Genomic DNA, 24,379 nt, shown 5'->3' on the forward strand with positions numbered 1-24,379 from the left:
AGTGAAAGTTGCTCAGTTGTGTCCAACTCTTTGTAGCCCCATGGATATACAGTCCATGGAATTCTCCAGGCCAGAATACTAGAGCGGGTAGCCTTTCCCTTCTCCAGGGGATCTTCCCAACCCAGGGATCAAACCCAGGTCTCCCGCATTGCAGGTGGATTCTTTATCAGCTGAGCCACAAGGGAAGCCCATGAGTAAGGAAACTATGACCCAAAATAATTAACTCTTCAACTTCCACAGAAAATTCAGGCAAATATAAGAATTTAATTGCATATTTTAAAAGAAAGTTCATCCTTTTCTTTTTTGAAATATGGGGTTTAAATTTATTTGGCAGCAGCCATGGAGTCCCAAGTTTAATGACAGCTGATTAAAATGGTTTTTTTTCCCCCTTACTTTGACTTTATTGAAAAAGAATCAAAACTATGTTGGCACAGACTGTATTTCTCATCCTAAATGGTTTAACATTTGCAATATTTTGTATATGATATGTGTGTCATCTGAAACAGGCTTTTTCCCATTAAAAATAATCAAAGAGAAAAAGATGATGTTTGCATTTTCTTTGTTTGAGGTGTTTATTGCATCTCAGAGGGCGTACATGCACTGGATTTTTGAACTGAAATACAAAGAAAAGCCATGTTGAAATTGGTTTTAGGTAATTTTCCCCATTACAGTGTATGTTATCCCCACAGTAAATTCAGATACAACCACTTTTAAATGGTACCATACATCTATTGAGTAATTTGAAAAAAAGGCAAACACCTTTCCAACCCAATATGCTTTAACAAAGAGCGGCCAAGCCACTAGCAACACTGATCAACAGTGACCTCATGTATGCATCAAAATCTTAAGCCAAGCCATCAGCACAGACAATGTGACGACAACTTAAAAATGAAAGAATACAGTATGTACAGTAAAGAATACAATTCTCTGATTTAGTTTAAATTCTAATCACAATGGTACAACAAAACCTACTTTGCGCTCAATTGAGGAATGGAAGAACACTAGTCTACAGAACACACAAAGAAATACTAAATTAACAGATGTACAGAAACCCCACAAGAAAATAAACAGATCTGCAGTAAACTTTAAATTACAGCTATACCTTGGGGTGCCTTCATAATCACTTGAATAGCACACTTCTAATTGCATTTTCACAGACAAGATGGAAACAGACCCTTTACTTTCAGTGCACTGAATCAAGAATGAACAAGTAGGTCAATTTAGATGCAAAACCTGTCAAACATAATTAAAATAGATAATTTAATACAGCAGTGATTAAATATGGAATTCTTCCCATATGGTTTTTCATTCTTGATTAAGGTAGCTTTGAGGGGAAATATTTGTTATGGACATTAACCTTTATATTTTCTTTAAAATAAAATTTCTTAACATATACAGTGCCACAAAAATAAACATTTCCCACCACAGCTGAAGTTCCTGTGATTGGAAAAGTGTACTCCACACCGAAAAAAGTTCTGTATATTTAAGAGTGTTTTCCTTACTATCCGATATTATCACACTATATTTGTAACGCAGATACAGAAGAAAAGAGAATTTATGGGGAGAGTTCAGGTGTGTCCCAAAGTTATATATACATTGAAACCTTCAAAAACACAGACACGTCTTTCCCAGTGGCTCACCACACAACAGCTGCGTCATCCGTCCATGGGCGAGGTCCAGAGAGCACTGAAGGCATCAGAAACATCCATTCATTGTTTACGTCACGCAACACACGAAGGACCCACATACACTACAGCTTTGAGAGTAGGGATAACAGCTAAGGTAGTACACATTCCTAATGTTCACTTTCACAGCTGTGCTACACATTTTGGAAGAGAAGTTATGAATAAGCATTGGGATTGGTACTGGTGGCTCCCTTTGAAACTCTGAGCGTCAATTTTATTTGAAGTCTCCAAAGTCATTATTTTTTTTCCTATTCAGTCACAAAAATTGCAGCTGTAAAGATAAAAAAGCACTTGAATTACAAAACGGAATTATGTAGTTCTCAAACATTTTACCTTCCTTGCAATTTTACTTTGCTGTTTTACACAGCAGGTCTTCATATTACCAACGTCACATTTAAACACTTTACACAATTCTTTAAGACAAGCTTAAAATTTCATCCAGGAAAATTAAAAACAATTTTTTTCAATGTATAGCTTCATTTTAAGTAAGCAAATTCTATTGGCAAAATTTGGAAACTGGATACTTAGAAAGTATCCAATTTCCAATTTCTAAGTATACTTAGAAAAAATCTTAGCAAGACATTCAGTATCAATTAAATACAGTTAACCTTAAAAAAGGGCAGTGATAAAGAGGGGGGAGGGCAAGGACTCCGTTTAAGGTTTTCAAGGAGCCACTAAGTACTTGTACAAGTGACAGAACAGAGTGGGGAGACAACCCCAGTGATGCAAAGCCTTCATTTACACGCCCTCTCCCCTCGCTGCTATCTCCCATGCTGTGTCATCTCTGCCAGGAAACCCTTCCTGGGGTCTTCAGGCTTAGGCATGGGCGTAACTCTCCTTTGTAACATAGTCTGTGTCTGTCCCTCTTTTGACTGAATCTGAGAGCAGAGGGTGTCTCAGGCACTTCTGTTTCAGGCACTTCTCAGAATTTCAGCACATGCCGACAGCAACATTTCTGAATAACAAGTGCTGCTTCCTGCTGCACTCTTGATCATTTCTGAAACTTCAGCTGCTAAGAAATAAGTGCTTGTTGTCTTATTTATGCATCTACATCTTCATGATGCCTACCTCAGCCCAATCCAGCCCAAAGTAGAACAGAAAAGTTGGGCTCAAGGAGAATTACTTGGCTGAGATGTCAAGGCCTTAAAATGATAAATCATTAATGTTGTATGAAGAAAAAAAATCACAAGGCAGAAATGCACGAAAATCATCATAGGCATCAGAAGAAGTTTAAAAAAATATATATAGTAGAGGTATGATAAAAAGAACACCAGACAGGGGTTCAAAAACTTCAACACTCATCCTTCTCTTCCAGTGTGACCCTGGGCAAATCACTTACTGCCAAGGGACAGTTTCTTTAGCTGTGAAATGGAGCTAAATAATCTGGCTAGCTTATCCTGCAGGGTTTGATCTCCAACAGAGGTGATCAAAGAGTTAATTACTGGGAAGAATGAAAAATACTGTGTAAATGAAAAGCATCACTACTAGTGTTCACCCACATTCAGCAAGTATTGGGTTGGCCAAAAAGGTCGCTCTGGTTTTTCTGTAACATGAAAAATTTGAATGAACTTTTTGGCCAACTTAATATTTGTTGAGAAGCTATCCACTGTGTCAGGTTCTGGGGTTAACAGCAAATTGTCTTCATTAGTTTCCTTCTATAAGTCCACTATTAGCCATAATGTACTTTCACAAATTATATTAGAAATTTAAAACTAGAATGTTAGAAATGAAAATTTTGCCTCAATGCAGAGATACAAAGGGTAATCTAAGTTTTACTTGATGAGGCCAAAAAGAATAAGCAAATTAAAATTACAATTGTCACCAAATATATTCTTAGTTTCTAAATGATGTATTATAAATGTTACCTTCCTATAAATCCTAGTCATCATAGAATGCAGTAGTAATTTTCTAATTTATGAAGTAGCTTGGGCAAACTTTTGCTTTTTAGTATAATCTATGGGCTTTCCAGGGTAAGGACAATTTGGAGGTTTCTCTCCCTCTTAATTTTGCAAATTAAGTAAGATTAAAAAAATCACTGACAAAGATAGCTTTCAATATGGATTTCAAAAGCATACACATTCAAACAATTATTATTATATATATGTATTAAAGACACAGAAGTACAAATATTATACCTAATAAAATAGCTAAGCATAGCATAGGTCACTATTACAAGCCCACAGGAAAAGCTCAATATTAGATACCTTAAATTGTTTACAAGAAATCCTTGATGTTAAGATCCGCTAATGGGTCCTTTGCTGGAGGTTTCTTGGGACTCTGAGAGGCAGGTGTAGGGCTTGGAGAAAGCTAACGAGGAAAAGCCAGCCCAAGACAGTGGAAACAGAAAGCAAACAGAGATAGATAAGCATTAGGCCAAGCACATACCACAGAAAACAAACATGCAGAAGATTAGATGGCTAAAAGTTTACACAATCTACTTTGTTCTACTTAAGTCACAGGGTTGTTTTGGATTTAAAAAACATACTTCAAAGGATATTGGCTTTCTTGAAATTATTTGACATCAAATTTAGCCAAAGTAAAATTTGAGGACTCTTGTAGAACAATATGGATATTAGTTAGGGAAGATGTGAAAAACTAGTCACATTAAAGCTATTATGAATACATAGTGAAAAAAACAACTTCTCTATTCAAAGCATTGTGACTTTGAGTTATTAGTACCTCTAAACTAATAAAGGAATATAAATGACTTTTCTCAGAGTGAGAGTGAGTTTGAAGGAAAAATGGAAAGAAAACAGCTTGCAGAAAGTCACCTAAGAAATTACTTTAAAATATTAGCTAAATAGACTAGAATTTCATATAAAGTATTTTAAGTGAACACCTGTCAAATCTGGGGGCACTGTTTCCTTTCGGATGAGCAAATAGTCTAGTTGTGAATGTCACCGAATTCTAATTTTGCCTATCCAGCTTGTAGAGATTAATTACTAGATACTACAGAGAAGAATCATACTGAACTTAAAGCAAAAGCAACCAAAAATTTACTTACCTTGTTTCTGTTTAATGAATACCTGAATTATTTCATTGTGTGACAAACATAAGATTTGGGAACAGGCTTTTGCAGGAATGTTAGGGTTCAAGGCCTTGAAAAAGGTCACGGAGTCTACATAGAACAATAACTAACATATATCCTTTGAGCTAATAATCTTCTATGGCTGTAACAAGATGGAAACTCAGGAACCTGGGACTGAAGGGCAGGGATGTATGTTTTCTTTTTTGGTTCTGTAAACAAAGCTCCAGAAATAAGGAGTTTTAGATTTGTTCCTTTGTCCAGAAACTATTAACTGTAGTATGTTTCAGTCAAATTTCCATTTTTAAAACTGGGATCCTATCTCATGGAAAGGCCAGGAAAAAATAAACATAAAGGGTCAAAGTTGTTTGGAAGGTAAGAAACTCAAGGACTGGTCCATATTTAATAATTAGGTGATATAACATTGAGACACCAACCAACTGACCTACAGAGCAAGAGTCCACACACCAGTAATGAAAAATTTCTATGTCTTCCAAAGCTACTAACTCATGTTTGCTTTCTTATCTAGTATCTAATCAGCTATGATTCTTCTCTGATGTAGGAATACAGCTTAAAGATTGTATAACTATGGCATACCATTTCCCAAATTACCATAAATTCAATTAAATGATTAAAATCCTGTTTTCATTGTATCATCTATTTTTCATTTTCATCCTTTGAATTAAGTAAACAAATTGATGCTATGCAACACTGGTAACAAGCAGGAAAACTACCTTATATAATAAAACTGTGTTATTTCTAAAGCATTCAGCACACCAAATACAATAAGACTTTAAAAAAATCTCAGTAACATCCTTTCAATTTTTATTTTTCAAAAAGGTGGCAGATGGTCATGGATATATTTAACCATCAAGGAAATATTCATAAGTGAGATTCTTTCTTGGAATTTAAATATATCTAGATTGATTGTAATCCCAACTATGAAACCCAAAACCTCCCTTCATATCCACTCCCCGCCCACCACCCTCCCCAACCCCAAACAACATTCATTATCTCAGAGCAGAAGAGAAAATTTCTCAGGAAACCAGTGCTTTGGTGATGGCCTTGAAGGCTAGAGTCTCTTACCTTTTAAATTTATCTTTTTGGACAGCCACTATCACTCTCCTGGTCATTATGGCTTTTGAAGGGTTAAAGTAAAGAAACTGAAGCCAATTTTGGGAACAGGTAGAGAAAGAATTTAGAGATGATTCAAGGAAGAAAAGGGGATTAAAGTACATTCAGAAGGTTCACAACAGGATTCCTATTGTGAGGCTGAGACAATATAAACACACGTGATAAATTTAAAAATTATACACTAGAAGTGAAACCATTTACTGATATCCTTAAAATATCTTAGAGCCATGTGTTTTGAGTGCTCAGCACGGTGCTAGTAGTTATAATGTTCTTCCTCCATCCTAAATCAATTTCTCATGGTGAAAACTTCTTTGGTTCTACATATACCTTCCCTTGGGCCAGGCATTTATGAGAGGAATAAACAAAGGGTGATTTATCAGCATGAACATCATTATTAGCAGCAAAACAGTTCAACAAGGTGCATATATTTTAGCATCTTTGCAAATAAAGGTAGCACGCTGTATAGTAAGAAACTTGGCCTCATCCAAAGAGAGGTTTGCCCTTTGTCCTGGACCCTGGTCGATGACTTCTAAACCTTTGGCATTTACCTAGCACCTGGAATGTCTTTGTTATTCAGAGTGGATTTGTGGCACCACACCTGATAATTTATGCTAATTAGGTAACTCAGGGTTGGGGGCTGGCCATGCCAGAAAATCAACCATATGATTACAGTTCAGTCTTTGGGCCCACAGGATATGAACCTGACCTTCAGGGAGGGAGGGAGGGAGGCTGGAGATGGAGTTCAACCACGTGAGACATAATTCAGTTAGTCATTCCTATATCAGATCAGATCAGTCGCTCAGTTGTGTCCGACTCTTTGCGACCCAATGAATCGCAGCACGCCAGGCCTCCCTGTCCATCACCAACTTCCGGAGTTCACCCAGGCTCACGTCCATCCAGTCAGTGATGCCATCCAGCCATCTCATCCTCTGTCGTCCCCTTCTCCTCCTGCCCCCAATCCCTCCCAGCATCAGAGTCTTTTCCAGAGTCAACTCTTCGCATGAGGTGGCCAAAGTACTGGAGTTTCAGCTTTAGCATCATTCCTTCCAAAGAAATCCCAGGGCTGATCTTCAGAATGGACTGGTTGGATCTCCTTGCAGTCCAAGGGACTCTCAAGAGTCTTCTCCAACACCACAGTTCAAAAGCATCAATTCTTCGGTGCATATAATGAGAGCTTAATAAAAACTCTGCGTACTGAAGCTCAGGAAAGCTTCCTGGGTTAGCAGTACTGCATGTGTATCCTCACACAGTGATGCCGGGTGGGTAACGCATCCCTGAGGACAAAGAAGCCGCATGTGGGATCCTCTCAGACTCTGCCCAGTGCATCTCTTCTTTTGGCTGGATCTGTTTGTATCTTTTCACTATAATAAAACTGTCATTGTAAATAAAGTTAGTGCTTCCCTGAGTTCTATGAGTCCTTCTAGAAAACTGCCTAATCTGAGGGTGGTCCTGGGAAACCTTAAATCTGCAGGCAGCTGGTCTGAAGTTGAGGGTGGCCTTTGGGACCTGAAGCGTCTGATGAGGGCAGTCTTGTGGGAATTGCTCCCTCAGGCTTTGTTGTTGTTGTTGAGCCACTCAGTTGGGTCTGACTCTTTGTGACCCCATGGACTGCAGCACACTAGACTTCCCTGTCCTTCACCATCTCCTGCAGTTTGCTCAAACTCAATGTCCATTGAGTCGGTGATGCCATCCAACCATCTCATGCTCTGTTGCCCGCTTCTCTTCCTGCCCTCAATCTTTCCCAGCAACAGGGTCTTTCCCAATGAGTTAGCTCTTTGCATCAGGTGACCAAAATACTGGAGCTTCAGCTTCAGCATCAGCCCTTCCAATGAATATTCAGGGTTGATTTCCTTCAGAATGGACCAGTTTGATCTCTTTGCTGTTCAAGGGACTCTGAAGAGTCCTCCAGCACCACAGATAGAAAACATCAGTTCTTCAGCACTCAGCCTCCTTTATGGTTCAGCTTTCACATCCGTTCATGACTACTGGAAAATGCACAGCTTTGACTAGACAGACCTTTGTCAGTAAAGTGATGTCTCTGTTTTTTAATATGCTGTCTAGGTTGGTCATAGCTTTTCTTCCAAGGAGCAAGTGTCTTTTAATTTCATGGTTGCAGTCACCATCTGCAGTGAATTTGGAGCCCAAGGAAATACACTGTTTCCATTTTTCCCCCATACATTTGCCATGAAGTGATGGGACCAGATGCCAAAGATCTAGGCTTCACAGTTTGGCAGACTCACTGCAGTTAGTGTCACTAGTCTTGGGCAAACTTAGCAGCAAGGAGTATGGTGTCCCTAACCTTAATTTTGGCTAACTCTAGGAACACGAAGTAAGACAATGGATTAGAGCTACTCATTTTTTCCTGGAATAAAGGCCTAGATATTTTAAATACCTGGTAGTTCTCAGGAAACATTCCAAATTAAGGGAAGGAATGGAGGGATCTTAGGACAGTTAGTTTTTTCTATCATTTTCCTTTAAATGTCACTACTGTTCATCTGTCTTCCTTGTTCCCTTTACCTCTTCCCAAGTAGCAACCATGAAGATGGCATCAGGTAAAAACATTTTTAAATTGTTGGTCACATGACAGCTTACACTTATAAATTAACGTCATTCTTTTGTGGACGTTTAAAAACTGACCTGTGTGCCAGGTACAGCTGCAACTCCAAAGGGTGGCCTCATCATGGGCTGTGCAAACATGACAGGCTGCTGTGGCATCATGGGCATGCCTGTCCCCGCCGGAGGCTGAAAAAAGCAGAGGGGTTCCCAGTGTGAGTGGAGTCCACTCTGGCAATGCCCTGACGTTTATGTCTTTAATATGTTAAAGACAATTGCTGAGGAATCCAGGTTTGTGAAAAAGTATCACTTGTAATTTTTTACAAAGATGCTTACTTACATTTATTTTTATTTATGTTTTTGGCTGTGCTGTGTGGCATGTGGGGATCTTAGTTCCCCGACCAGGGACTGAACCTGTGCACCCTTACAATGAAAGCATGGATTCTTAACCACTGGACCACCGGGGTGCACACTCAACTGTGTCTGACTCTTTGCGACTCCATGGACTGTAGCCCGCCAGGCTCCTCTATCCATGGGATTTCTGAGGAAAGAATACTGGAGTGGGTTGCCATTTCTTCCTCTAGGGGATCTTCCCAACCCAGGGATTGAACCTGTGTCTCCTTCATAGGCAGGCAGATTCTCTGCCACTGAGCCCACCTTGGAAACTCCAGACCACCAGAAAAGTTCCTACAACTGGTAACTTAGAATGATGGGTGTTGTGAGGCTGGCAGATGGCAGGGAACCCTGAGGTGCCTGACAAGCCTGGCTGGCCAGACAGCACCCTTACCCCAACAAGGCTTTGCTGTTGTTTATCTATCTTCTGTATGTATAGTTCTTAAAGAGGTAAAGACTTATTTCTTTATGGGAAATGGCCCTAAAATTTGCTAGTGATAAAGTGGTAAGTGAAAAGTCAGTATACTGATGAAAAGTTGATTTCTGATGATTGAGCTAAGAGCCCAGGTCACTGGTTTGGCAAACAGAACTCCAAAAATGACATTATCAGTGCACTACAAAAATTATTTTGATGGTGGAAAATTATTTTAAGTGTCTTATAACTGACTTGATCATGTCCTGTGTAGACTACTTAATGTCTAAAGCAGATGACTTAATTTTTAAATTTTACTCTTCTGGGTTATGGGGAGAATTATATTCTATAGTTAATCTGGGATTGGCAAAGTCCTTAGAAGTATTAATTACAATTTTTAAAACAGGTCATCACTCACCATTCCAAACCCTGCTCCAGGTTGTCCGACAGATGGGGCCCCGGCAACAGGAGGAACTGAACTGGTTGGAGGTACAGCTCCTTGCTATCAAAAAAACCCACAAAACACACAGAGACACGTACATACACACACACACACAAACAACAAACAAAAAGAACCAATACAATATGGCTTTAAAAGGACAGAATATAACTTTTAAATGCATGCTCCTAAGTATGTGTAAAGATATAAAGAAGTCTCAAATTTCAGTTTTCACTTTTAAAAACAGGCACTAGCACCATGCCGGTGATACAAAGGTGACTAACATGACGTTCACCATTGTGGAGCTATTAGGGCTCAGCTTATGCTCTCTACCTACTTATGCCCCCTTCAATGTAAGGAAGTCAAATTTTTCTAAACTTTTTTTTGTCTAATCATTATATTCTCCAATAGGCATTGAATTAGAAATTTGAGGAATGCTTTCATTTACATGTTTAAAACTTGGTTTCCATTTCCCCTCACTTAAAAAAATTAATTTATTTTTTAATTGAAGGATAATTGCTTCATAGAATATTGTTGCTTTCTGCCAAATATCAACATGAATTAGCTATAGGTATACATATGTCCCCTTCCTCTTGAACCTCCCCTCATCTCCCTCCCCATCCCACTCCTCTAGGTTGTTACAGAGCCCCTATTTGAGTTCCCTAAGTCATACAGCAAATTCCCATTGGCTATCTATTTTACATATGGTAATGTAAGTTTCCACGTTACTCTCTCCATACATCTCATCCTCTCTTTCCTCCCCCTGAGTCCATAAGTCTGTTTTTTATGTCTGTTTCTCCATTGCTTCCCTGCAAATAAATTCATTGGTACCATCTTTCTAGATTCCATATATGCATTAGTATACAATATTTACAGTCCATGGGGGTCGCATAGAGTCGGACACGACTGAACGACTAAACAACCACCAACCAACCATACAATGGTTCCCTGGTGGCTCAGTGATAAAGAATCTGCCTGCCAATGCAAGAGACACAGGTTCAATCCCTGGATTGGGAAGATCCCCTGGAGAAGGAAACGGCACCCCACTCCAGTATCCTTGCCTGGGAAATCCCATGGACAGAGAAGCCAGGCGGGCTACAGTCCATGGGGTGCATAGAGTTGGACATGACTGAGCGACTAAACCACCACCAACCAACCATACAATATTTATCTTTCTCTTTCTGACTTCACTCTGTCTAACAGGCTCTAGGTTCATCCGCCTCATTAGAACTTACTCAAAGGCATTATATTATATGGCTGAGTAATATTCCATTATATATATGTACCACAGCTTCTTCATCCATTCATCTGTCCATGGACATCTAGATTGCTTCTATGTTCTAGCTATTTTAAGTAGAGATGCAATGAACATTAGAGTTCGTGTATCTTTTTCAGTTTTGATTTTCTCAGGATATATGCCTAGTAGTGGGACTGCTGGGTCATATGGTGATTTTATTCCCAGTTTTTTATTATTCTTTTTTGTGTTATATTTGCTTCTCTCTGACTGTTGTACGTTTGTACAAAGACCAAAATTAATTCCAAGTTTTAGGAAGCATTTAGAAGACTACACATGATACTGTTCACATATCCCATTTCAGGCTCAGGTTTGAGAGTTTTCAGTCATATACCAAAACCCCTAATACTTCCCTTAGGCATAAAATTAACCCTACTGCAATCCCTTGAAATTTATACTGTCCTCCAGTTCAGCTGTAGCCTTGAAAATAACAGCACACATTCCCAGGAATAGTATCACAAGGAGCAGAAAATATTTTAATTATTTGCTTTGTCTTGTCTCTTGTCTAGGTAGCTTCCTAGAAACACTGGCTCAAAAGGCTTGTTGTTATCTTGCCAAACTGGGAACCCATCTAGTGCTAAAGCTGTTATCTGAAGACATTTGTGTAAAATACTTAAAGGCAAATTTTTCAGTTGTTGCTGTATCAGGTAATGGATATCAGTCACGGCAAACAGCAGCCTAAACAAAAAGCTCAAGAGGAAAGGCTGGAGAATGAGATGCTTTGAGGATTAAGGGTTTGAAAAATCCAGACATCCTCCTGGGAAATTAGATAGCCCTGCACATGCCCAGGGCTATGTACATACTCCGGAAAGACTTGAGATGCCTCTGGGCTGACTTGGAGGCTGTAAGCAAGCAGTAGTAATTGCTAAGGTAGAGTTACAACCTGCCTGTTTGAGTCTCAAGTCATGCCTAACACACACGCAGAGCCCCTCTGCAAATACCAGGAGATATTTTTGGTTCCAGGAGTTTAAGTAGTATCTGTCTAATTCTCAGCTGACGTACCTAAAGGACAAAACAAGCAAGCAAATAACTCAATCTACCAAAGTAGCAAAACAACAATAACAAAAAAAGTAGCAACAACAAACCTTGGGGAAGGGTAGAACATGATTTTCAGTGCTGCCTTATTACAATATTCAACGTATCCAGGTTCCAATAAAAAAATTATGAGATATAAAAAGAAACAAGAACATATAGCTCATATGCAGGAGAAAGATCTCAACTCAATAATCTAAACTTCTACCATAAGAAACTACAAAAAAGAAGAACTAATTCTAAAGTGAGCAGAGAAAGCAAATAAAAACAATTAGAGCAGAGAAAAATGAAAAAAAAAAAAAGATCAGAAAAACAAAAGAGGAAAGAAAAGATCTTTGCAAAGATCAATAAAATGAATAAAATTTTAAGTAGACAAGAAAAAAAGAGAAACCTAAATGACCAAAATCAGGAAAGGAAGTGAAGATATTACTACCAATCTTACAGAAATAAAAAGAATTAAAAGTATATATTATAAGAAATTATATGCTAAAACATTAGATAATCTAGATGTAACAGTCAAACTCCAAGAAAGACACAAACTACCAAACCTGACTCAAGAAGAAATAAAAAAATCTAAATAGATGTATAGCAAGTAAAGAGACTGAGTTAGTAATCAAAAACTTTTGATCACAGAGAAGCCCGGAAACAGATGGCTTCACTGGTCCATTCTATTAAAGGTATAAAGAAGAATTAATATAAACCCTTCTCAAGCTCTCAAAAAAACAGAAAAGGAACACTTTCCAATCATTCTTTGATGCTGGTATTACTGTGATGCCAAATACAGACAAGGACATCATACGAAAACTACAGCCAAATTCTTTATACATATAAATATAAAAATTCTCAACAAAATACTAGCATACCACATCTAGCAGCATATTAAAAGAATTACACACCATGACCAAGTGAGATTTATTCCAGAAATGTAAGGCTGGATCAATTAATGTAATATAATAATATAAGAAATAAAAGAAAAACTTATCTCAGTACATGCAGAAAAAGCATTTGACAAAATCCACAATCTATTCATGACACAACACTAAATAAACTAGAAATAGAACAGGAATTCCTACACCTGATAAAGGGCATTTACAAATAACTCACAATGAGGTCAGGGGCGGTGGCCGGGAGGAGCTACCCCATGTCCAAGGTAAGGAGCAGTGGCTGTGCTTTGCTGGAGCAGCCATGAAGAGATAACTCCACGTCCAAGGTAAGAGAAACCCAAGTAAGACGGTAGGCACTAAGAGAGGACATCAGTGGGCAGACAGACGGAAACCACAATCACAGACAACTGGCCAATCTGATCACATGGACCACGACCTTGTCTAACTCAATGAAACTAAGCCATGCCATGTGGGGCCACCCAAGACGGACAGGTCACGGTGGAGAGGTCTGACAGAATGTGGTCCACTGGAGAAGGGAATGGCAAACCACTTCAGTATTCTTGCCTTGAGAACCCCATGAACAGTATGAAAAGGCAAAAAGATAGGACACTGAAAAATGAACTCCCCAGGTTGGTAGGTGCCCAATATGTTACTGGAGATCAGTGGAGAAATAACTCCAGAAAGAATAAAGGGATGGAGCCAAAGCAAAAACACCACCCAGTTGTGGATGTGACTGGTGATAGAAGCAAGGTTTGATGCTGTAAAGAGCAATATTGCAGAGGAACCTGGAATGTTAGGTCCATGAATCAAGGCAAATTGGAAGTGGTCAAACAGGAGATGGCAAGAGTGAACGTTGACATTCTAGGAATCAGTGAACTAAGAAGGACTGGAATGGGTGAATTTAACTCAGATGACCATTATATCTACTACTGTGGGCAGGAATCCCTTAGAAGAAATGGAGTAGCCATCATAGTCAACAAGAGAGTCGGAAATGCAGTACTTGGATGCAATCTCAAAACGACAGAATGATCTCTGTTCGTTTCCAAGGCAAACCATTCAATATCACAGTAATCCAAGTCTATGCCCTGACCAGTAACGCTGAAGAAGCTGAAGCTGAACAGTTCCATGAAGACCTACAAGGCCTTCTAGAACTAACACCAAAAAAGATGTCCTTTTCATTATATGGGACTGGAATGCAAAAGTAGGAAGTCAAGAAACACCTGGAATAACAGGCAAATTTGGCCTTGGAGTACAAAATGAAGCAGGGCAAAGGCTAATAGAGTTCTGCCAAGAGAATGCACTGGTCATAGCAAACACCCTCTTCCAACAACACAAGAGAACACTCTACACATGGACATCACCAGATGGTCAACACCGAAATCAGACTGATTATATTCTTTGCAGCCAAAGATGCAGAAGCTCTATACAGTCAGCAAAAACAAGACCAGGAGCTGACTATGGCTCAGATCATGAACTCCTTGTTGCCAAATTCAGACTGAAACTGACGAAAGTGGAGAAAACCACTAGAACATTCAAGTATGACCTAAATCAAATCCCTTATACAGTAGAAGTGAGTAATAGATTTAAGGGACTAGATCTGATAAGACAGAGTGCCTGATGAACTATGGATGGAGGTTCGTGACATTTTATAGGAGACAAGAATCAAGACCATCTCCAAGAAAAAGAAATGCAAAAAAGCAAAATGGCTATCTGAGGAGGCCTTACAAATAGCTGTGAAAAGAAGGGAAGCAAAAAGTAAAGGGGAAAAGGAAACATATGCCCATCTGAATGCAGACTTCCAAAGAATAGCAAGGAGAGATAACAAAGTCTTCCTCAGTGATCAATTCAAAGAAATAGAGGAAAACAAAAGAATGGGAAAGACTAGAGATTGCTTCAAGAAAATTACAGATACCAAGGGAACATTTTCTGCAAATATGGGCTCGACAAAGGATGGAAATGGTAGGGACCTAATAGAAGAGAAGATATTAAGAAGAGGTGGCAAGAATACACGAAGAACTGTACAAAAAAGATCTTCACAACCCAGATCATCATAATGGTGTGATCACTCATCTAGAGCCAGATATCCTGGAATGTGAAGCTAAGTGGGCTTTAGGAAGCATCACTACGAACAAAGCTAGTGGAGGTGATGATATTCCAGTTGAGCTATTTCAAATCCTGAAAGATGATGCTGTGAAAGTGCTGCACTCAATATGCCAGCAAAATGGAAAACTCAGCAGTGACCACAGGACTGGAAAAGGTCAGTTTTCATTCCAATCCCAAAGAAAGGCAATGCCAAAGAATGCTCAAACTACCACACAATTGCACTCATCTCACACGCTAGTAAAGTAATGCTCCAAATTCTCCAAGCCAGGCTTTAGCAATATGTGAACCATGAACTTCCAGATGTTCAAGCTGGTTTTAGAAAAGGCTGAGGAACCAGAGATCAAATTGCCAACATCCGATGAATCATCGAAACAGCAAGAGAGTTTCAGAAAAACATCTACTTCTGCTTTATTGACTATGCCAAAGCTTTTGACTGTGTGGATCACAAGAAACTGTGGAAAATTCTGAAACAGATGAGAATACCAGACCACCTGACCTACCTCTTTTTTTTTTTTTTGTTCCTAGTAACTTTATTCATAATTGCCAAAATTGGGAAGAACTAAATGAATGGATAAATATACTGCAGTATAACCAAACAATAAAATATTCAGTTCAGTTCAGTTGCTCATTCGTGTCCGACTCTTTGTGACCCCATGAATCACAGCACGTCAGGCCTCCCTGTCTATCACCAACTCCCGGAGTTCACTCAAACTCACTCCATCAAGTCAGTGATGCCATCCAGCCATCTCATCCTCTGTTGTCCCCTTCTCCTCCTGCCCCCAATCCCTCCCAGCATCAGAGTCTTTTCCAATGAGTCAACTCTTCGCATGAGGTGGCCAAAGTACTGGAGTTTCAGCTTTAGCATCATTTCTTCCAAAGAAATCCCAGGGCTGATCTCCTTCAGAATGGACTGGTTGGATCTCCTTGCAGTCCAGGGGATTCTCAAGAGTCTTCTCCAACACCACACTTCAAAAGCATCAATGCTTCACGCTCAGCTTTCTTCACAGTCCAACTCTCACATCCATACATGACCACTGAAAAAACCATAGCCTTGACTAGACAGACCTTTGTTGGTAAAGTAATGTCTCTGTTTTTGAATATGCTATCTAGGTTGGTCATAACTTTCCTTCCAAGGAGTGTCTTTTAATTTCATGGCTGCATTCACCATCTGTAGTGATTTTGTTCAGCACTAAAAAGAAGTGAGCTATCAAAGCCATGGAATGATATTGAACAAACTTGAATACAAGTGAAATAATCTGAAAAAACTATATTCTCTGTGATTCCAACTATATGGCAGTAAGGTCACTGGCCCTATTCCATAAAGTTGATTTAAGAATCTGGACGACCCAGAGGGATGGCACGGGGAGGGAGGAGGGAGGAGGGCTCAGGATGGGGAACACGTGCACACCTGCGGCAGATTCATGTCGACACATGGCAAAACCAACACAATATTGTAAAGGTAAAAAAACAAAAAAAGAATCTGTTACTATTTCAAAGAAATAAAAAGTGCTTATCTTTTGCCTACTCTGTGACCTTTATATGCAATCTCTCATTCTTACAATAATTCTTTAAAGCAGATGATACTGACTTCCATTTTATATATGAGTGATCCATTGCTCAGAGAAGTTAGGTTAATTGCTTGAGGAACACAGTTGATATCTGCAAACTATATGATATTCTGCATAATGTAAAACTACGGGGACAATAAAAAGTTAAGTGGTTGCCAGTGTTGGGTTGCCAGAATATGAATTGATGAATTTGGTAATCACAGAGGATTTTTAGGATCGAAAAAAATCTCTGTGTGAAGGATTCATATCATCATATATGTGTTCGAATCCATTTAACGTACAACATCAGGAGTGAAGACTCATGTAAATTATGGTTTTTGAGTATGTTGTGTCATTGTAGGTTCATTAATTGTAAAAAAATTAATTATGCTGTTCAGTGATTTGATGATGGATGAATCTATGGCTGCTGCTGCTAAGTTGCTTCAGTCGTGTCTGACTCTGTGCGACCCCATAGACGGCAGCCCACCAGGCTCCCCCGTCCCTGCGATTCTCCAGGCAAGAACACTGGAGTGGGTTGCCATTTCCTTCTCCAATGCATCAAAGTGAAGAGTGAAAGTGAAGTCGCTCAGTCATGTCCGACTCTTAGTGACCCCAAGGTCTGCAGCGTACCAGGCTCCTCCGTCCATGGGGTTTTCCAGGCAAAAGTACTGGAGTGGGGTGCCATTGCCTTCTCTGATGACCTACCTCTTGAGAAGCCTGTATGCAGGTCAGGAAGCAACAGTTAGAACTGGACATGGAACAACAGACTGGTTCCAAATAGGAAAAGGAGTACGTCAAGGTTATATATTGTCACCCGGCTTATTTAACTTATATGCAGAGTACATCATGAGAAATGCTGGGCTGGAAGAAATACAATTGGAATCAAGATTGCCAGGAGAAATATCAATAACCTCAGATATGCAGATGACACCACCCTTATGGCAGAAAGTGAAGAGGAACTAAAGAGCCTCTTGATGGAAGTGAAAGAGGAGGGTGAAAAAGTTGGCTTAAAGCTCAACATTCAGAAAACTAAGATCATGGCCTCTGGTCCCATCACTTCATGGCAAATAGATGGGGAAACAGTGGAAACAGTGTCAGACTTTATTTTTTGGGGCTCCAAAGTCACTGCAGATGCTGATTTCAGTCATGAAATTAAAAGATGCTTACTCCTTGGAAGAAAAGGTATGACCAACCTAGACAGCATATTGAAAAGCAGAGACATTACTTTGCTGACAAAGGTCCATCTAGTCAAGGCTATGGTTTTTCCAGTGGTCATGTATGGATGTGAGAGTTGGACTATAAAGAAAGCTGAGTGCAGAAGAATTGATGCTTTTGAACTGTGGTTTTGGAGAAGACTCTTGAGAGTCCTTTGGACTGCAAGGAGATCCAACCAGTCCATCCTAAACGAGATCAGTCGTGGGTGTTCACTGGAAGGACTGATGTTGAAGCTGAAACTCCAGTATTTTGGCCACCTGATGCAAAGAGGTGACTCACTGGAAAAAACCCTGATGCTGCGAAAGATTGAGGGCAGGAGAAGGGGACGACAGAGGATGAGATGGTCGGATGGCATCACCGACTCCATGGACATGGGTTTGGCTGGACTCCAGGAGTTTGTGATAGACAGGGAGGCCTGGCATGCTGCAGTTCATGGGGTCACAAAGAGTCAGACACGACTGAGTGACTGAACTGAACTGAACTAAATATCATATTTAATGTTGAATGACTGAAAGTTTTCTCCCTAAGAACAAGATAAAGAGGTACTAGGAGATCTTGTCAGTGCAATTAGGTAAGAAAAAGAAACAGCATTCAAATAAAAAAGGAAGAAACAAATCTATCTCTATTTGCAGATGACATTATCTTATACAGAGAAAATCAAAGAATTCACACACAAAAAACCATCAGAGTTAATAAACAAGTTCAGCAAAGTTGCAAGATAAAAAATAAATATACAAAAATCAATGTGGTGTTCAGACTAGCAATGAACAATAAAAAATGCAATTACAAAAAATTTAATCTATAACAGCATTAAAAATAACACACTTAGAAATAAATTTAACAAGACAGTAGAACACTTATACACTGACAGCTATAAAACATTGTTGAAGAAATTAAAGACAACTTGCAAAATAGACATCGTCTAATCTATTAAGGACTGCTGCTGCTGCTGCTAAGTCACTTCAGTCGTGTCTGACCCCGTGTGACCCCATAGACGGCAGCCCACCAGGCTCCCCCGTCCCTGGGATTCTCCAGGCAAGAACACTGGAGTGGGTTGCCATTTCCTTCTCCAACGCATGAAAGTGAAAAGTCAAAGTGAAGTTGCTCAGCTGTGTCCGACTCTTAGCGACCCCATGGACTGCAGCCCACCAGGCTCCTCCATCCACGGGATTTTTCAGGCAAAAGTACTGGAGTGGGGTGCCATTGCCTTCTCCGACTAGAAGACTAATATTGTTAAGATGACAATACTTCCCAATTCGCTTTATAGATTCAGTGTGATTCCTATCAAAATTTCAATCCCTATCAACTTTAACTACTTCTCTTAGAAAAACGGACAATCTGAACCTGAAATTTATATGGAAATCCAATGACCCAGAATAGACAAAACAATCTTGAAAAACAAGAACGAATTTGGTTCGTTTACACTTTCTGGTTTCAAAACTTACAACTAAGCTACATTGATGAAAACACTGTGGTACTGGCATGAGGACAGACACATAGATCCATACAGCAGAATAGAGAGTCTGGAAATAATTTACACATCTACAGTCAGCTGATATTTGAGAAGACTGTGAAGAATATTGTTGAAAAAACAGTATTTTCAACAAATGATTCTCCGATTAACTGGGTTTGTGCATGCAACACAAACAATTTGGACCCCTATCTCATACCACATATGAAAATGAGCCTAAAAAATAGGTCAAAGACCTAATGTAACAGATAAAATTATAAACTCTTAGAAAGAAGTCTAGGTATAAATCTTTAAGACCTTGGATAAGGCAACAGTTTCTTGAACATGACACCAAAAGCACAAGCAACAAAAATAGATAAAATTGGAGTTTATCAGAATTTAAAACTTGTGCATTAAAATATACTATCAAAAAAATGAAGGTGACTCACAGAATGGGAGAAAATATTTGCAAATCCTATGTCTCATAAGCATCTAGTATCCAGAATAATGCTGGGAGGGACTGGGGGCAAGAGGAGAAGGGGACGACAGAGGATGAGATGGCTGGATGGCATCACTGACTCGATGGACGTGAGTCTCAGTGAACTCCGGGAGCTGGTGATGGACAGGGAGGCCTGGCGTGCTGCGATTCATGGGGTTGCAAAGAGTCGGACACGACTGAGCGACTGATCTGATCTGATCTGATCCAGAATAATAAAGATCCCTTAGAACTCACCACATTCCTCAAAAAAAAAAAAAAAAAGATATACAAATGACCATTAGGCACATGAAAAGATTCTCAAGATCTTTAGTCATTAAGGAAATTCATATGAAAGTCACAATTGAAACCCTATGCACTGATAGTATAAATATATAAGATGATGCAGCTGCTGTGGTAAAGTGCGTCAGTTCCTCAAAAAGCTCAACAGAGTCACACAAGTCCTGACAATTACATTCCTAGGTATATTCCCAAGGAAACTGAGGACATATATCCTTACCAAAACTTGTATACAAATAACAGAAGTATCTTTCATAATAGCCAAAACGTGGAAACACAAATGTCCATTCATTAATGAATGAACAAACAAAATGTGGTATATCCAAACAACAGAACTGTCGGCCATAAAATAATGAAGTACTGTTACATGCTACAACACAGATCAACCTTGAAAACATTAGGCTAAGTGGAAGAAGTCATGCACATAAGACTCCCTAGGGTAGGATTCTGTTTATATTAAAAATCTAGAAGAGGCAAATCCACAGAAACAGTAAATTTTTGGATGTCATGGAATAGGGAAGCAGAAAATTGGGATAGACCATGTTCCTCTTTGGGGTGATGGAAATATTCTGGAATTATAGAGAATGTAAGTTTTACAACTTCAAAAAAATACTAAAAATCACTGAATTATACACTTTTAAAGTTGTAACTTAATGTTATACAAATTTATCTAAAACATTTTTTAAAAGAAAGAAAATACTGAAGGGTAGCAAAATATCCCCCCGATATGTTTTTTGGAACCAGGATTCTTATGAGCTGATTATTCTGAAGAACAGCAGATGCAGGAGGAGCCCTGACAACAGTAGACATTAAACTTTTGTAAGGTGTGTTTAGATTTACAAAGGAGATCCCACTTAAGGGTCTCCCCCTTTCTGTACCAGGAAGAGTAGGATGACTAAATCACAAGAGAATCTCTTATCAATAGAGAAGTCATTGACTTAAATGTAAAGAATGAATTTTAAAAATAATTCTATTTATTTGTTTATTTCTGGTGGGTGCTGGGTCTTTGTTGCTGCACGGGCTTTTCTCTAGCTGTGGCAAGCATGGGCTCCTTTCTAGCTGCAGTGCGCAGGCTTCTCATTGCAGTGGCTTCTCTTGTTGCAGAGCACAGGTTTTAGGGCATGCGGGCTTCAGTATGCAATTCCCAGGCTCTAGAGCACAGACGCAGTGGTTGTGATGCTCAGTTGCTCTGTGGCACGTGAGACCTTCTTGGGTCAGGGATCAAACTTCTGTCTCCTGCACTGGCAGTCGGATTCTACACCGCTGAGCCATCAGGGAAGCCCTGTATAACAAATCTTACCTTTGTTGACCCGCTTTTCCTGGTAACCTCTCCATTAACTGGCCACCCTATATTTTTCTTTCTTTTGTTTTTAGCTGAAGATGGTTATTTCAGCCAGTGGCTTAGACCACCTCAGGGAGTTACTCATTTTTTCCCTTTGGTATCTCCCATGTATATATGAAGCATACATGTTAACAAGTTTCTGTTTTTCTCTTGTTAATATGTGTTACTACAGGAGTCTCCACTAAGAACTTAGAAGGATAGAGGGAAAGTTATTTTTCTTCCTCTATAAGACAAATATTATATTTCAGATTCACTCTACTCATTATTTCAACAGTCTAGGGGTAGGCTACTCAACAGACTAAGAATTGTATCATTGATTGGAATTGCTTTATCAGAATTGTACCTTACAATAACAATTGTATTTTTTACAAGAATTGTATCATTAGGATTTAGTGATGTGAAAGCAAAAAGGTTTTTAACTAGTTATCAAAACAAAGTGAATCTGCAGATATTCCTGATCAAATAAATGGGTCAAAAATTTAAAGAGAGTCTAAGTTTGTCATTTTGTTCAAATGGTAGATTAACTCAATAATTTATCCCCTCAATATTATTTATCCTAAGGTTTAAAAAATTATTTTCTTTTTTAATCCTCGACAAAATGTTTCACCTACAGATGTATAAAGGTTAGCTGGTTTTAGGGGCAGAACTATGGCCTTCTACAAAATGCACATATTTCTGAGTTGCAAGTACCTTCCTAGTTTGTCTGATGGAAACTGAGCAGGTCTGTTGTGCTCAAAACTAGGAATGAATAACCCTATTGATGGCCATGATAGTATGCCAGTCCTGTTAAAAGTTTTTACATCTAATTTGGGTGCTGTCATCTGAAAAGTTTTAAGAGTTGTACCTTTAAGCAGCATGTAAGGGGAATTTAAAACAAACTGAGAAAAGTAACCTAGCTCTTGTCTCTTAATAAAATCTATAAAAGGCAGCAGAAGGGTCTTCACCCTGACATCCAACCTTTCATTTCCTACTCAAAAACAAAGGCCTGCAGATTAATGGGAAAACCTGCAAACCCTCCCTCATTGCTTCTGAAGCACACATCTCAGCTCTCTCTTCTTTTTCTTGACTGTCCTTAGAAAAAGAGACTCAAACGTATTTAAGGAATAGAAAAATGCAAGAGACATTTTATGAGAGAACTGGGGTGGATGGAAGCCAGAGAAACTCAGAATGATTAAAGTGAAAGCAAACCAGAATTTTGATCGGGAAGTACAGTTCTGCAGTAAATGGAGCAAATGGTAGTAAAATTTTGTGACGAAGTGAGGGTTAACAATGAAAAAGTAACTGCCTTCATATTGCTGCCTAGAACGTTAAGGAAAATAAACAAAAGAAACAGAACTACAACTCTGTTTAGGCAACTCTGCCCTCCTAAAAGATTACTTTTGTTGTTCTAATTTCTCTTTCCACAGCTGCTGTGGACATTTTATGCTAAAGTCTACTGTCTTTAACTTTCTTGAGTTTCATTATTAACAGTGTAAAGTTTTCTGCCCCATAAACAAAAATAAGGTGTTTGGGGGTTTAAAAGGAATGAGAATGTTAATCTCAGTCTCTAGGATGCTGCCTGCCAATCAGATAACTGGTGGCCCTGTGGCCTCAGAGAAGCAAAAGAGTTGTTTGTTAAGTATCTGATGAATTCTTGACTGTGTATGGTTAAAATCTTCATCTTAGGGGAGGTGATAGTCAAGGAAAGTCTCCAGCTCAACACTGTCTTTAAAATACTTTTCCCTTGTTCCCCTTTGGGGATAATGGCCTCATTACTCAGCAAACTGCCCCATATAGAAACCTGGCAGCCAGTGTCTTGCTGAGTTTGTTCACAATAATCCCCAGTTGAGTGGATTCTGCCTGAGACTTTTCTTTCTTATCTTACTCTCCACCTCTGGCTCCAAATTTTTTTTTTTTTTTTTTAACCTATGGTTGATCTGCCAGATATCAGTATTCTCAACACCTTTCCCTCCACTCCCCTATCCTCTTCTTTGACTTTGCTATCACCATGACTGTTTTTTAACTAACCAGTTAAAAAAACACTGAATGGGGGTGGGTAGGTGGGAAAGAGGTCCAAGAAGGAGGGATATACACACACACACACACACACACAAAGCTAATTCACTTTGTTGTACAGTAGAAACTAACACAACATTGTAAATCAACTATACCCTAACAGAAAAAAAAAACCCAAACCAAAACACTGAACAGCTTTATCTTGCTGATAAGAGCAACGTTAGATCCTCAGCATCCCAGTCGTGTCTGACTCTTTGTGACCCCATGGACTGTAGCCTAACCAGGTTCCTCCACCCATGGGATTTTCCAGGCAAGAATACTGGAGTGGGTTGCCATTTCCTTCTCCAGGAGATCTTCCCGACCCAGGGATTGAACCCAGGTCTCCCACATTGTAGGCAGACGCTTTACCGTCTAAGCCACCAGGGAAGAGTATAAACTACTTAGGACTGCATATAAGATCTCTTTAATTTTGCATAGAAGAGAATAGAAAAATGAGTTCTTTTAATTTGGTGATGATAATATAAATTATGAGATTTCTTGACAATGTGCAGTATTAACAGATGTATAAGATGTGTTCTGAAGAAGCTTTTTCTTTCTTTAGGGATTTTATTCAGAGTTATCGAGTCTCTCTCCCTCTACTGCCAACGCTGTTTTTGTATTTAAGAATGCAGTGCAGTTGAGGGATGGGGTGGGAGCTTGGGGTTAGCAGAAGCAAGCTCTTATACAGAGAATGGATAAACAACAAAGTCCTACTGTACAGTACAGGGGATTATACGCAACATCCTGTGATAAACCATAATGGAAAAGAGTATGAAAAAGAATATATACATATATATGTACAGCTGAATCACTTTGCTGCACAGCAGAAATTAACACAACATTGTAAATCAACTATATTTCAAAAAAATAGACTAAGAAAATAAAGAATGGAATGCAGCTGCCTAGGCCCAGAGTGCTACCTGCCTATGGTCTCAGCATCTATGTGGGCCACCAGACACATGCTTGGGGCCCCAGAGTAACAATTATGCTTCCTTTCGCCCTCAAAGAGCACTAGTTTGCACAATAAATTATATGGCTATCCTGGGCATGGTGGTGGTGGTT

The 24,379-nt window shown here is 39.2% G+C and overlaps 1 protein-coding gene across 16 annotated transcripts in view; it reads right to left on the bottom strand.

Annotated features, from left to right (window-relative positions):
• Positions 1–542: 542 nt before the first annotated feature.
• Positions 543–24,379, bottom strand: part of SNAP91 (synaptosome associated protein 91) — a 169,573-nt gene continuing 145,736 nt past the window's right edge. For 15 of the 16 annotated variants that reach the window (XM_027551022.1, XM_027551021.1, XM_027551026.1 and 12 more), the window contains 4 exons: positions 9,621–9,704; positions 8,482–8,586; positions 3,890–3,992; positions 543–1,956 (listed from right to left, as the gene is read on the bottom strand). In XM_027551022.1, coding sequence (XP_027406823.1) covers positions 3,900–3,992; positions 8,482–8,586; positions 9,621–9,704 — 282 coding nt within the window. In that variant the 3' untranslated portion in view covers positions 543–1,956; positions 3,890–3,899. The remainder of the gene's footprint in view (positions 1,957–3,889; positions 3,993–8,481; positions 8,587–9,620; positions 9,705–24,379) is intronic. The other variant, XM_027551029.1, reaches the window with a different exon arrangement.

This window comes from Bos indicus x Bos taurus, chromosome 9 (genome assembly GCF_003369695.1).
Source record: "Bos indicus x Bos taurus breed Angus x Brahman F1 hybrid chromosome 9, Bos_hybrid_MaternalHap_v2.0, whole genome shotgun sequence".
Lineage (NCBI taxonomy): Eukaryota > Metazoa > Chordata > Mammalia > Artiodactyla > Bovidae > Bos > Bos indicus x Bos taurus.